The sequence below is a fragment of the Thermobia domestica genome, chromosome 2 (genome assembly GCF_964235325.1).
Source record: "Thermobia domestica chromosome 2, izTheDome1.hap1.1, whole genome shotgun sequence".
NCBI classification, from domain to species: Eukaryota; Metazoa; Arthropoda; class Insecta; order Zygentoma; family Lepismatidae; genus Thermobia; species Thermobia domestica.
The window spans coordinates 322595728-322610423 of NC_137455.1; the positions used below are offsets into that span (position 1 = coordinate 322595728).

At 35.9% G+C, this 14696-nt stretch overlaps 1 protein-coding gene across 3 annotated transcripts in view; it reads left to right on the forward strand.

The window, feature by feature from the left end:
• The window catches only part of LOC145678665 (uncharacterized), a 203779-nt gene that overhangs the window by 9987 nt on the left and 179096 nt on the right, over positions 1-14696 (forward strand). For all 3 annotated transcript variants that reach the window (XM_081749049.1, XM_081749048.1, XM_081749050.1), the window contains exons 2-3: positions 450-752; positions 2760-2847. In XM_081749049.1, the coding sequence (XP_081605175.1) occupies positions 461-752; positions 2760-2847 (380 nt within the window). In that variant the 5' untranslated portion in view covers positions 450-460. The remainder of the gene's footprint in view (positions 1-449; positions 753-2759; positions 2848-14696) is intronic.

Sequence of the window (14696 nt, forward strand, 5' to 3'; positions counted from 1 at the left end):
TATGTAAGAAACTATTCTTCTACATGGTCCTAGATCGGATCAAAATATAAAAGAATACTCTTAGACAAAACGCAACAGCTGTGAGTGCAAGGTAAGTGCATTTTTTTCATTTTATATTAATTTTATTTATTTATTTCGGTATAGTCCGTGCAGGGTTGCATAGTCCTTTCTCTCTGTCTCATACACACACACACACAGAAAAAGGAGAGAGAGAGAAAATTCCTCTACAATTTAAGTAAAGCCTGTGAGTCGGTTATAATAGTTCTGTATTCTGTGCACAAACTGTCTCGAACAACGTGAAAAATCTTTCCATAATAATAAATTCCTTTCCTCTGGTTTAGTTTTATTGTCTAAGATTTACATCATAACATGAAATTATGTCATTATATTTATTTATTTTCGTGTAATTTTTAATATTAAAAATTCTGTATATACATTTTTTTTTTCAGATTGGGCCACAATGACTGTAACAAAGCAGTACAGACCCAGATGTTTCTTCGACGTTGAAATAGGCGGTTTACCAATGGGCAGAATAGTAATTGAGCTTTTCTCAGATGTTTGCCCAGTAACGTGCGAAAACTTCCGTGCGTTATGTACTGGAGAAAAGGGTGTAGGAAAGGTCTCGGGGAAACCTCTGCATTATAAGGGTATAATATTCCATCGGGTCGTAAAAGATTTTATGATCCAGGGAGGCGATTTTACGGTTGGAAACGGAACAGGTGGTGAATCAATATATGGCCGCATGTTCGACGGTAAGTATTGCCAGATACTTAATAAGTGATACATATTTTAAGCTAATCTTTGATTTTGCACACCCTATAATTAATATCACATGATGAAATGGTATATAAAGAGTGAAAAAGAACACAACTGAACGAAGATTCGAACAGGTCTGCGGCTTTCCGTGACAATGTGTTAAACCTTTAAACTCCCTGATCAGTCATATAATTTAACCATTAGTGTTCTGTAATGTAGACACTTGGTTCTCCAAACATAATAGAAATTGCAGTGTAGCACATGTGGTCTAACCAATTGAGTACCAACTGCAAGAGTGGTGAAGTGTATGGTTGTCCAGAGAGCGGACTAAGTAGTGCAGTGATTGACCCTTTTAGGTTCTGGCTTCTTTTAGGTAAATTATAGACTTTCAAGCGGCTACAGCATCGTTCCTATTTATCGTAGGATCGTGATTCGTACTTCATTCTCTTCAGAATAGAACATCCTTTCAAACGGTACCATTCACATGTCTCCATCGTGTATCTGAGGGGACAAAATCGCGAAGAAAGGGATTTTTTGTTAAAATATCCCTTTTATTTATCTTTTTGCTCCTCTGAACTCCCCCTTCCCCCCTGTTAACGCAGAGATCTGAAAAATCTGATAAATATTATTCGGTGGACTGAATGTTTATGCAAACTTTCAACAATTAGGTGCAAAAGTAAACCCGCCAATAAAAGTTATGACGTCATCACCGCCTATGTCTGGACACAGAAAGGCATGAAACCATGCGTAACGTCTACAATGCCTCTATGCTTGGGAAAACAAACAAAAAAAAAATGAAGTAAAAAGCTTTATTAGTACTTTTTTAATGTAATAATGAAGACACTACTTTAGTATCTAAAAATAAGTACTAGAAACTAAAGGATTAACGCACTGAGACACAGGAAGCCGGAGACTGACTTCAGTCTTTCATGTTTTAAATTTGTTCCCATAGAGGAATTGGTTATTTCCTCCAGTTAACATAATAAATATCACTTGATGAAGTTAAGAATTCCGAAAGAAATTTTTATTCTTAGTATTAAGTGTTATGAAGTGCCTTCGTGTATCACTTACTCTTCTACAGCTTAATAATAGTAATAATAATTTTTAATAATGAGATTGAGTTGATCAATTTTAATTCAGCTTTCTTCGATGTAGAAAGAACAGAATTGTCTGTACAGTATTCAAGTAGATGAATTTGTTTAGACAAAAACAAACGTTTTACGGTGTGCACCCCCAACTTTTCTGGTGACTATACTAATCAGCCTTGCATGCGACGGATTTTTCAGCAGAAAGTAACTTCCCAAAAATATGAATCATAGCTATAGGAAATGTATATTGAATAACTTAGAGATAAAAAGACCCTACCTTGTTACTTTGGGAGCAAAAATTTCTAACTGTTCTAATGCTCTCTGGCGGCATCTTTTCAAATGTTTCAGCCGTGGACCCTGAAAAGACAAATAATTGTCAGCTTCATGTTCTTCACAGATTTTCTTTTCTGTTACTACATTCATACTTTTATCTCAATACAGAGATAAGTGTACCAACTTTATTACGTATATGTGAAAAATATCTCATCAGCTTAATAAATACTCCCAGATGCAAGGTAAGGTCCTTTTGTTCTAAGTTAGGAATCATGTTAATTCGTTTTATTTTGTATGTAGATGCATTTGAATTGTATCATGTTCGTTAATTTTTGTAATATTTTAGAAATATGGAAGAAAATTAGAGAATGCATGCAATTGCAAGTGGTCGTTGTATTTGTGTATAACCATTGTCCGATTTATTTAGTAGTATTGTGGAATTGTGCCCGAAGAATTCATACACTGAAGTTTCATGTCAACAGTTTGGTTGATTGGGTAGTCGCGTTCATTTGTGTACTTTTAGAAGTTTCAGTGTTACGAAGATGTATCCTTCATTTGAGTAATTTTCATGTAGTTAAAACGTATTGACTCCATTACATTTGTAAATATGTTCTTTATTGAGATGGAAACTTTGTTTTGCAGATGAAAATTTTGAGTTGAAACATGATAGGCCATTCTTATTATCTATGGCAAATAGAGGAAAGGATACGAATGGTTCACAATTTTTTATGTAAGTATGGGCTTGCTGCTTCAAGCATAATTGTAAAGGTGTTATTTTATTTACGTATGGACAATATAAGAAACATATGAAACATAATTATTGACATAAGCTCTATGCTGCATTTTTCTAAATAACTCCTACCTTCACCAGGAACGCCGACCTTTAATATTAAACTTCCACTATATTTCAGTCGTTTCTGTGACCATGATCGCATGCATGTGTGATGTGGGTAGAAGGCATCACTTTAATTCCTTTGAAACATTATGTTGTTTACATTATCCTGTAAAGAAAAACGCCTCCAAGTGTTCCAGAAACATTCTTAGCAATTAATTTAGCACTAATTCCAATCCTTTTCTTGAACTAAACTCCTTTCCGTAAGATATTGTAGAAACTTAATTCGATTTCCCTACACATCCACTTCAAACAAACTACTTAGATTTTATAGCGATTATTTCCTTGCGTGTTACAATTCTTCTACGAACCTATATACACTTCTACATATTAACCTATACAAAATGATTATTGTTTAAAAACTACTATCATTATTATTCACGTCAAACCAGTGTCTTTGTGTATGTGAGTATGTTTCTTTCTTCTTTACGACTAATTGTTGCTGTTTCACTGATCGTTTTAGAGCGCAGCTTCCCAATTAAGTACTTCAGAAAGTCTCTGGATACATGTTGTCAGATCGAGTTTCAATGCCTGATTCCACTGAAATTTTCAGTGATGTCAGGAACAAGTTCGGAAAACTCGGTCGGCATATAAAAATTACCATGAAGATGTCTTCAGCTGGGATCTACGCAGCACATTGAATTTGTAACAAACACTATATAAGAATGACGAAAAGGAACACTTAAGACCAGGATCAGGGAACGTATATTAGATGCAAGCGATGATGAAACTCCAATGTGTAGCTTGTCTAGACATTTACAAGGAGGAAGTCATGAAGTCGATAAAGTAGAAATCCTGCATCCATGCTCTAACAACACGAACATGAATGTATTTGAATCACTCTTCATAGAACAGTTAAATCGGAACTGACTTTAGGCCGAGGAAATCTTGATCATCATTGAGAGAACATCATACTAAGTTGAATTACAACAAAAATCAAATTTTAAACACTTTTATTTCTCAACTTATACACAGCACCAGCTTAAATTTGGTGATAACATCTTATGAGGCAGCCCATGTATTGGAATTGGATCTGGCAACATTGATCCACACAAACTTTTGAAATCTTTAGTTGGGAAGATGTGCTTAGCAATGAGTTAAAAAATTAATAATGAGTGACACTATAATGATAGTGTTAGTATCTCTTAAACATTAAGCCTTTTGTAGAGTTAAATGTGCAGAAGTGTATATAGGTTCTTAGAAGAGTTGTAACATGCAAGGTAATACCCACCATAAAAACTACGTAGTTTGTTTAAGTGGATATGTAAGACAAGTAAATTGCAATATCGTTTTATTGTTTCCACAGCATTTCACGTTAAGGGGTTTAGCTCAAGAAAGTGAATTTAGTTACAAGTATTGATTAATAGACAAGAATATTTTTCGAGTATTTGGAGGCATTTTTTTCTTTACAGGATATGAACATAATTTTTCAATGGAGTTAAAGTGATAACTTTTACCCACATCCCATGTGCATGCGGTCACAGAGATGACCAAAATATAATGCAAGTTGAATGTTAAAAGGAACAGGAGTTGGTGTTGCTAGGTTAAAGTTATATATTAAAGAATTGAATAAAATGATCTTATCTTAGTATCGGTGTAAAATTGAAAAGACAGATAATTCTTCTGTCGTCATCGATAACATATGGTCTAGTTACATCAGACTCCTTAAAAAGTCTTTCTAGTTGAAGAGTGTCCTAGAAGAGCTAAAGGATCTTGAGTGATCGGAGAAGAATTGTCTTCGGAGGTATCCACAGAGTTCCAGAAAATTTAATGATCTCTTCCCGCAATTAAGTACTCTGTTCTATTATCTTGAAGATTTGTCCCCACAAGAGTATCACTGTATTGGAGAATTTTAAAGAACCAGTTAATTATGCATAAAATAGTACCTTATATGAGATATTATGAAAGAATGTAGTTGACTTTCCATAAAAATGTCGGACTGAGTTTCATTCACCAGAATTCACTGGTCATAATGATCATCATCATTACAGGTTTTCTGTCATTATTGGCAGGTCGCTTGCCACAACTGAAAAGCTTCCATACTCTACGGTCTTCCGCTAACCTCTTCGTCTTCACGTACGATTTTTCTGTTTTGATATTGTCCATCAATTGTAGCCTCCTTCGTCCGTCCCTCTCTTTCCTGCCACCATACCCTCTAGCATATCCCTCATGAAACAGTTCATTCTTAGCCAATGTCCTAAACAGTTTCTCTTCCTCTTCTTAATAAGATCTAAGTGCTCTTTCTTCCCCAACATTTCTAACACCCTCTCATTGGACTTCGGCTTGACCAACCGATTATTTCCATTCTTCTCCACATCCCCATTTGGAAAGCTTCTAGTCATATTTAATTTTTGCGTGTTTCTCCACACAAAGTATTTTATGAGTCTTTGTCTCAACTTTTCATTCAAGGCCCCACAGAACAGACTTTTCTTCCTCCTGTGACCCCATGTAGTGTAATCGCTAACGCTCACGCCTTCGGTGCGAGCGGTACCGGGTTCGATTCCCGATGGGGGCACTCTGTCGAAAAAGTGTAAAAAGCTTTTTCAGGCCCCCCATCTTGAATGAGGTTTTCCTGAGTTTTCCTCATTCACACCAGGCAAATGCCCGGGGTGCTACCTAATTTACAGGTCCCAGGCCGCATCCTTCCTTCCCATTTCCCGGATAGTGTGCTCGCCGAGGGACATCAATGTGACGGGTTAAATGACCATACATAGATGTCGAAAGCCCAGAAATGTAAATCCTAAATCCTAAAATCCCTTTTCTTCCTCCTAAAGGCTTCTTTCATCATTTCTATCATTGCTTTTGTTTTACGTTCGCACCTTTTATCATCGCTAACCAACTGCAAACCATATACATCTAATAATTCTACCTCCTACCGAAATGCCGTCTTCATATGTAGGCTCTTTTCCACTGTCTCTTCTAGATAGATATTAAATAATTTTGGCGAGAGACAGCATCCCTCTCAAACTCCCCTTCCAGCTGCATTCTCCTGCCATTTCCTCCCATATTCTAACATTTACTTGTTGGTATATATGTGTGTCTTCTGAGTCTTCGATCTTTCCATTCCAACCCAACCTTCTTTAAAATTTCAACAACAATTCCGAATTCACACGCTCAAAATCCTTTTCTAGATCAATAAATACAACATGCACCCCTTTCCCTTTTTCTATAAATTTTTCACCAATCGTCCATAATCAGTTTGCATTTCTTGGGCCTTTACTTCTGAACCCGAACTAGTTCTCAGGATTTTCATTTGTTCTTCCATACTGCCTTCTGTTCAACATTCAAAGCAAAATTTGTGCTGTATGTGATATGAGAATAATAGTTCTATAATCCTCATATCTCTCTAGATTCGATTTCTTACCTATCGTATCCTAATCGTCTTTAGGAAATCTTTTGGTCATTCTCTTGTTTCATATATTTCATTCCAGAGTCGAAACAATTCTTTCTTTCCCGTGTCTCCCAAATTCGTAATTAATTTATTATATTATCTATCCGGTTATCTTAACATACCTAATCTCGAATTGACCGTTTTCAAACTCATCCCGAAGAATACTAGACCAGGGTGTCTATCGGTCACGAAAGTTACGAAATCAGAAAACGGTCATGAAAGTTACGGAATTGAGCTTTTGGGTCACGATTATTTTATTTATTTTTTATCTCTACAAATATAAGTACAGACTGAAAAATGTTCTATAAAACGTCAAAATTTATCACAAAAAAAAAAAAAAAAAGTCTGGCCGGCTTCAGACGCTACCAAATCACAAGCAAAGCACGCTTCTATCACATGTATGAACATTCGGTGTAATTCGCACCCAAATTCGCTCTTGAGAATGTTGAGAAATTGTATGATTTGGTAAAGAAAAGGTCATGAAAAAGTCACGAAATTTCAATTTGGAATTTTAGTAGACACCCTGTAGACCCTTTATTATTCTCGCGTAATTCATTTTCTACTTCATCTAGGGCACAGGGTCTATCCCTGCCCTCAATATAAGTCCTCAACATATTCTTTTCAGTCTTTCTAAGACTATTACTCTCGCTGAATACCTTCTCATTCTTATTTTCTACTGTCATCTTAATATCTTGTTTCCTCCGAAGTTCCATACGTTTCACCTTCTCCCGCATTTCCTCATATTTCTCAACTCTTTCTAATTCTTCTGTATCTTCACATTTTCTTTTGCAATATTCTTTCCTCGCTGTGTTTGTTTCTCTTCGTAACTCATTGTTTAACTTTCTGTGCATCTTTCTGCCCTCTTCTGTATCAATCTGTTTCCACGCTTTCCTTTTCTTCATTTTCTGCAACATATGTTCTGTAACCCATGTTCTCATAGCCGTTTTGTGTAACCCATGCTCTCTTGACCGTTTTGTTTTTGTGGTATCCTACTTCTTGTGCAGCCTGCTGTATGCAAAGTCTGTTATTACCTCTCTGCTCTCATTGTTTGTTATTACTTGCACCTCGTTTAAGTATTTTTCTTCCCATTTTTCAACGAAAAAATGTGTTACTTTCTCGTTCTTCAACTTTTCAGTATTCAGCATCTTGTTGCCTACATTTTTTAGGTGAATGTCCACTTCGACCAGCACAAGATTATGAATGATCGGAGAAAATTTCGGCCTTGGGGAGGATCTTTCCGTTCTTCAAGCTATTCCAATATCTGTCCTGAATCATAACAGAGTCTATCTGTTATCTTCGGCCATTTATTGAAGATTTTTAGGTATACCTCAGTGGTAGAGTGTTCACCGGGGTCCCTTGTTCGATCCCAGTTCGCGCCAACTGAACTTTGTGGTGGAGAGACACCGTTTGCGTAGGTTTTCTCGGGGTTCTTCCGTTTCTTCTCACTTTATTCGTTCCTGCATTTCCCTCATTTCTCATCACCACCACCTCCTTTAGCCTAGCCAGCATAACCGTGGAACGTAAAACTGAGCGATTTTTTGAAATCCATTCCGACATTTTGATGCAAAGTCAGCTACATTCTTTCGCAGTATTTTAATATAAAGCATTGTTTATGGATAATAAACTGACACTAACAGTTCTTAAATTTAATGATACTCATGTGGAGACAGATTTTCAAGGAAATAAAAGAAAATGCTTAAGTGCGGAAAGGGATCACAAAATTTTCTGGAATTTCGTGTGTGCTTCGAGCATAATTATTTACCGATTATTCACTTTCCTTTTTACTCTTCTAGGATATTCTTTCACTAGGAAGATTTTTCAAGAAGTCTGATGTAACTAGGTAATGTGTTATCGACGATGACATCAGTGAATGTCTAAAGTGATTTAACACCTTTTCAGTTTTAAACTGATACTAAGGTAGTATTTTATTCAATATAAGATTAGTATTTATAGTCATTTAATTAATGCTAGAAAGTAGTCGCATTATTACCTAAGATTTTAAAAGACAGAACTTTATAATATACCTTGTAATGCTAGTGTTATTCCAAATAAATTTGGTCATTTACTGTCTGGTTTATATTCTGTTCTTGAATACACTGTGCTCACTGACACTATGTAAAGTTTTCTTTATAGTATCCCCACAACGAAAGAAATATGATTTTGGCAGACACAATTGGTAACTAGCTATTCCCGCTGGTCTAATGACTAGTGCGTGTACCTTGGTAGACATGGTCCGGGATTCAATTCCCGGTGAGAAAGCAGAAAATATTTAATTTCGTGATCATTCACTTTTATTAACCATCTCCTATAGCCTAAGTGCATAATGGTGGATGTTTTTTAATGGCTAACTGATAAAAGTGTTCACATGTGGTGCAAAGTGTCCCTGATTCTACCTAGTTTATCTAAGCTTACAGCTGACAATATTTTGTTTAATAGAATGATTTTGATGCTTGAATGAAGTAAAAGACGTTACCGCTTCTCAGTTCATTAGAATCGTATGAGCAAATTACAGTGCTTTTTATGTGTAAGTAGTAAATATTCATTTTTAAAATTACACAAAACAGTCGCCCAATATTACCTTTTCAAGTCTATTTTTGAGATTTTTTTTCAGCGAATTTTCGTCAGTTGAGCTGTTACATTTTACGAGCTTAACACTAAGGAATGGGAGTATTTCGGTAATATTTAGGCTAAACAGATGCTAAAGAGTCTCGTAAGTTCAGTTACCATGCTGTACATTTTTAAAAATTTCTCTAGTAGTGTTTCTATTGTATACTGTTCACGATGGATTTTAAACTGTTAGCAATTTGAATATAGTGTTATTGGATCATATTTTCACCAATCTTGTGCGAAAATTCAAGTTACTTTGTCTACAGTTTATGTATATTAGTTTTTTTCATCGTGGCTTCCATTATGCCTCTTAAGGTACAAAAGCACTTTACTTCAGTATAACTTCTACATGTAACTAAATGAATTTCACTGATGTTTCGGCTGAAAATCTTCAACCATTGTCACGAAGATAGGATTAAGTTTTAAAAGTTTTGGGATGAGCACAGACAGACAAAAGTCGTAAATTATTAAAATTGGATTAGCGCTGTTTGATACAATTCGGTCTTAGATATTGTGTAGTGTTTCAAATTGTTGTTGGGGCCGCGGTGGCTCAGTGGTAGAGCTTTCACCTCTGGTACTTGGGGTCCCGGGTTCGATCCCAGCCCCCGCCAAGTGAACCTTGTGGTGGACAAACACCGTGTGCGTGGGTTTTCTCGGGGTTCTCCTGTTTCTTCCTACTTTTTTCATTCCACCATTTCATTCATCACTCATCATCATCGTCTCCTTTAGCCTAACCGGCATAACCGTGGGACGTAAAACTCAAATATTTCATTTCAAATTGTTGTTCTTATTTTTATTGTGTAAATTATCATCACCACATGATGGAATTTGTATTGTATCCCCAATTTCGTTGGTCAGACGTTATTTTGTTCTTGTATTGAAACTTGATTCAAAAACTTCGTTTAATAAATATGAGTAGCTCGGAAGGGGAAGAGGTAATAGATATTTTTTTTTTTTTTAACTTTGAGTAAATTGGAAAAGAAAATTCAACATTCCGCTGCAATGCATTGTTTCCACGTACCAAACAAGCTTCTTCTGTCCATCTGGAGATACACTTTCGAATTTCAGCTACCTACCCATTGTTCTGTGATCCGACTGCAACACATTTCACCTAATAGATCAATTTCAGTGGAGTTGGAGTTTACCAGTATCTTCCCACCGAACCGCTCATACAATAAGGGAAGTTTTTATATATGAAAAATGTAGAATTCTGCTTTGTACAATAATCAGGTTTGTTCTTGAATCTTGATTGAGGAGACTTCAATGGAAGAGTGATCACGAGACGCCTGAAAACCTGTTTTCGCATCTCCTGTGGTTAATAAAATTATGCATGCGAACTGTGATTCCTCCATTATAGTGGACATTAGGACTTTCTTACTAATGTTCATTCGACTCAGTAGTCACTTCGCACAGTATAATTCAGTTATTGGTAGTTGAAAACTGCCATCTTCTTTGCTAAATCCTGTGTCAAATAAATGAGAAACATCGTAATCAACTCAACGCACTCTTCAGAATTGGTTTACAGTATATTAACGGTAGTATTTTAAACTTGAAGCAAAGAACTCACGGACAGTTCAGTCACTCAATAGAGCAATTTGAGCTGAATCTAATGGTTTAAATAGAAAGGAGTGTCTCTTTACTTCAAGACAAACCTCACTAGAGGCTGCATTAGTGAGTCTATGATGCTGCCCTCCTCAAATTAAAGACTTGAAGCACGTTATCTTGAATCTTCATATACCTCTTTCTTCTATGTGTTCAAAAACACAAGTTGTAAAATCCATATCATCTGAAAAGCTGAATACCGGTCCTCTAGAGTAAAAAATACGTGTTGACTGGATAGTGTAGTGGTTAGACGGAGATCTGGTTCTCGGTCCAATCGCTCATTTTTGGCTCTTTGAATTTCAGTAAGTCTTCATCACTCAGTGTTGTATCCAAAATCATTAAAACAACTTAATCCTGTCTCCTGCCCAAGGCTGCTAATTTTTAGCCAAAAGATAGAAGAAATTAAATCTACTTACATATAGAAGATAAGTGTTGCAAAAAGATACTTTCTGTGATACACAATTAGTCAAAAGTGCACAATTAGTCCGGGAATTGAACACGGAGCTCCGGTTTACCATGCCAGTGTTAACCATTACGCTACCCTGTACATTCTCGTAACAGACACATTCTATCAAACTTGAAGTTGTGCTAGGTCACGTAGAACACGTTTATGTTCTTCAATTAATATAAAGTGCTTTCTAGTTTATTATATGCTTATTGAAATTTGTGTCAAAAACTTCATGTTTTCATTTTATGTTCTTCTCAGATTGCTTTTATCATTGTTCAAGGAAGAATTTTTGGCATGTGTGTGACATAATTCATATGTTTTTTTTGTTTTTTTTTCTATTGTAGATTTTGACTGATACAAAATTTCAATTTCAGTTTGATTTTTGAATATTTTATTGACTTTGAAATAATTTTTTTGTTGTAATCCTTTTCGTTGAGGCATTGAATGTCCTTAGAGGGTTGTGTATGTTCTAGTTTCGTATATTTTCCTTTTTGACTCCTTGTATATTTACAGAACTCCCATGTGATGGACAACAGGCAGCATTTTTTTTTTTTTTTTTTAATAGCAAATTTTTGTAAGTCAGTGCCTTTTCGACATAATTGGTGGATGTAAGAATAGTTATAAATTATATTTCTGATTTATTTTTACCAGTGGGGACCATATCCAGGTATCACTTTTTGATTTTAGCTGTCCATTGATCTTTCTACTGAATTGGCAAAGGACCTAGTTTCTTTCTTTCATTCCTATAAAATAAGACTGGGATTCCTGAGGCTTCCTTAGTAAAAATGAATTTCTTATCTAAACTGACTTTTGAAGTGGCAGCCGCAGTAGCTCAGTAAGAGAATGTGCATCTCTAGCGCATGAGGTTTCTTGTTCGATCCCAACGCCCTCAAGTGAACTAGATGGTGGACAAACACCATGTGCGTGCTTCTCGATGTTCTCCCGTTTCTCCACTTTTCGTTATTTCATCATTATCATGTCATCACCGTCTCCCTTAGCATCGTTGCATACACGTTGGACGTTAAACTAAACTAAAAAGATAAAAAGTGGATGACACAAGTTGGAATAAAAAGAGCTTTTGAAATATTTGCTTTAGTTAGTAAAGAATCGAAGAGAAGAACTGAAATACATTTTGGCATACAGGTTCTGTTTACAAAACACAAAACCCGATGTGGCGTATTTGAAGAGTTTCTGGAGGATCGTGTGCTCGTCAAATATTTCCGGAAAATTCTTCTTGGCAACATTACTAAGGGAAGCTCCATAGAGAGCCGAAATTATATAAGAAATCACTTTCTGTATAGAAAGTCAGCGTAATTCGTCGTGTTTCCAGAACAGAAGCAGAAATATATTTTGGTATCATTTTTATCATTGGTTCAAACAAACTGCAAATATTGTTGAGCAAGTGTAGAGTGATAACTCAAGAAATCCACCCACATCGGTTTCGCTACGAAACCTATTTCTTTTTTTCTCTGTAAATAAGCTTCTACTTCAATATTAGTTTCGGTTCCGAAACACATTTTCCCAGGAAATTGGTTGTGGTACTGACTGAGAGTCTGAAATCTGTTTTTTGTCAGAAAATCTCGTTAGATTCCGCATTCAAAATTATTTTTCCTGGAAAATCTCTTGGTTGCAGAACCGAAGTCCAGTGGAACCAGAAACCCGAATAGTGGATAGGATCCTACTTTAATAGTAGTGCATCTCGTCCTTTGTAACTTGGATTGTATAAGGATGTAAAGCGAAATTCAATCCTGTCGACTGTTAGTGGGAAGAGGAAACGACATCTTTAAGAAAGTGAACAAAAGAACTTACCGATCATATTTTCAGAAAAATTCGTTAATTTTAACTGTTCGGTTTCTTCAAGATGTCATTTCCGGCTTTTACACCAATACCAGTTAGTACTACTGTAGTAATGTTTATGAGCGATGATTTATTGCTGAATTTATGAATTCCATTACCGATAACATCCCTGCCGTAAGTCTTCCACAGATTAAAACAGACCTTTTAAAAATATTTGTGACCGGGATTACAGTCACCAGTCAATGTCGAAAAGTCATTAACAGATTATGAAAATTATTTCACCTAAAAATACGTTGTCCGGCATCTGTCAGACCACATGTGAGTGTAAAGGCCGGTTTATAGGTATGACTGAAAGTAACATAGAAACTAGAATGAAAGAACGGTTGTTAGAAACATTGACATTTTAAAATCGACCTTTCGATACATGTTTGAAAAATATCCGAAGTTTAAATTTTGTCAGTCAGAATCAACAATAGAAGGAAATAGTTACGAACCGATGACAGTACCAAATATCTGACCACCGATAAATGCAGTCTGAGTAGAAACGAGATAGTCATTGAGAGTTTTAAACAAGACGTCAGTTTATTCATTTAATAAATCCATTCAAGTAGATAAATTTAAGTCAATTTTTGCACACGGTTGGCAGGTAAGTGGCATGATTTAGGAATGTTACATTCAAATTACTGAAACAGTTCGAAGCTCCATTATGGGCAACTAAGTTTTACTTGACTTTTTAGAGAAATTTTCAATTATGCAGTAAGGTAATTGAATTTATGAGTTTGCTAACATCTCTATAACCTAGCTATAAAGAAATGCCGCCTAACATACAACTCGGAAAGAGGCAATATTACTTCTGTCGAAAATACGCGAATGAAACTACAATAATACTTGGAACGGTAATTATCGTAAGTGTTTGATTCGAGCTCCTGCCAAGTAGGATTTGCGGTGGACAGACACCGTGTGCATGGGTTTTCTCGGGGTTTTCATTTCCTCCCACTTTCGTCATTCCATCATTATCATCTATATCTTCATCACTGTCCCCCTTAGCCTCGGAGCATAATGGTAGGGCGTTAAACTAGAAAAAAAAATGCTACAATATAACAGTCATTTTCAGGATGAATATTCTTTTTTTAAATACCTTCTTAACTATTTGTTGCAATTTTAGCGATAGCCATATAACATGGAAATGTGTATATTACAAAACTGTCGTCGAAATTGAGTGGATAGCATAAATACCTATTTCTTAAAAGGAAAGAAAGGAAAAAAAGCTTAATTCACATTGGATCGTTATGCCAAACTTTCAAGAATTACTAATAAACAAAAACCTATCTTTATTGGTCTCGTGCATTTGGCCACAAGTTCAAATCTGGTCTGAAAGTAAAATGCCTTAAATAGAAACCCGAATAGTGGTTTGGATCGTACTTTAGTAGTAGTGCATCTCGTTCTTCATAATTTGATATGTTTTATAAGGAAGGGGCCGCGGTGACTCAGTGGTAGAGCGTTCACCTTTGGTGCATGGGGTCCCCGGTTCGATCCCAGCTCGCGCCAAGTGAGCTTTGTGGTGGACAAACACCATGTGCGTGGGTTTCTCGGGGTTCTTCCGTTTCCTCCCACTTTCTTCATTCCACCATTTCATTCATTTCTCATCATCACTGTCTCTTTTACTCTAACCGGCATAACCGCGGGACGTTAAACGTAAAAATTTCATTTCATTTCGTTTCATAAGGGTGTAATGCAAAGTTCGTTTTTTTCGTGCCAACTATGTAGTAGAAACAGGAAACATTTTGAAGAAACTGAACGAAAGGAAATTAACTGAATTTTCCTTCAGGAAAAATCTTTGCG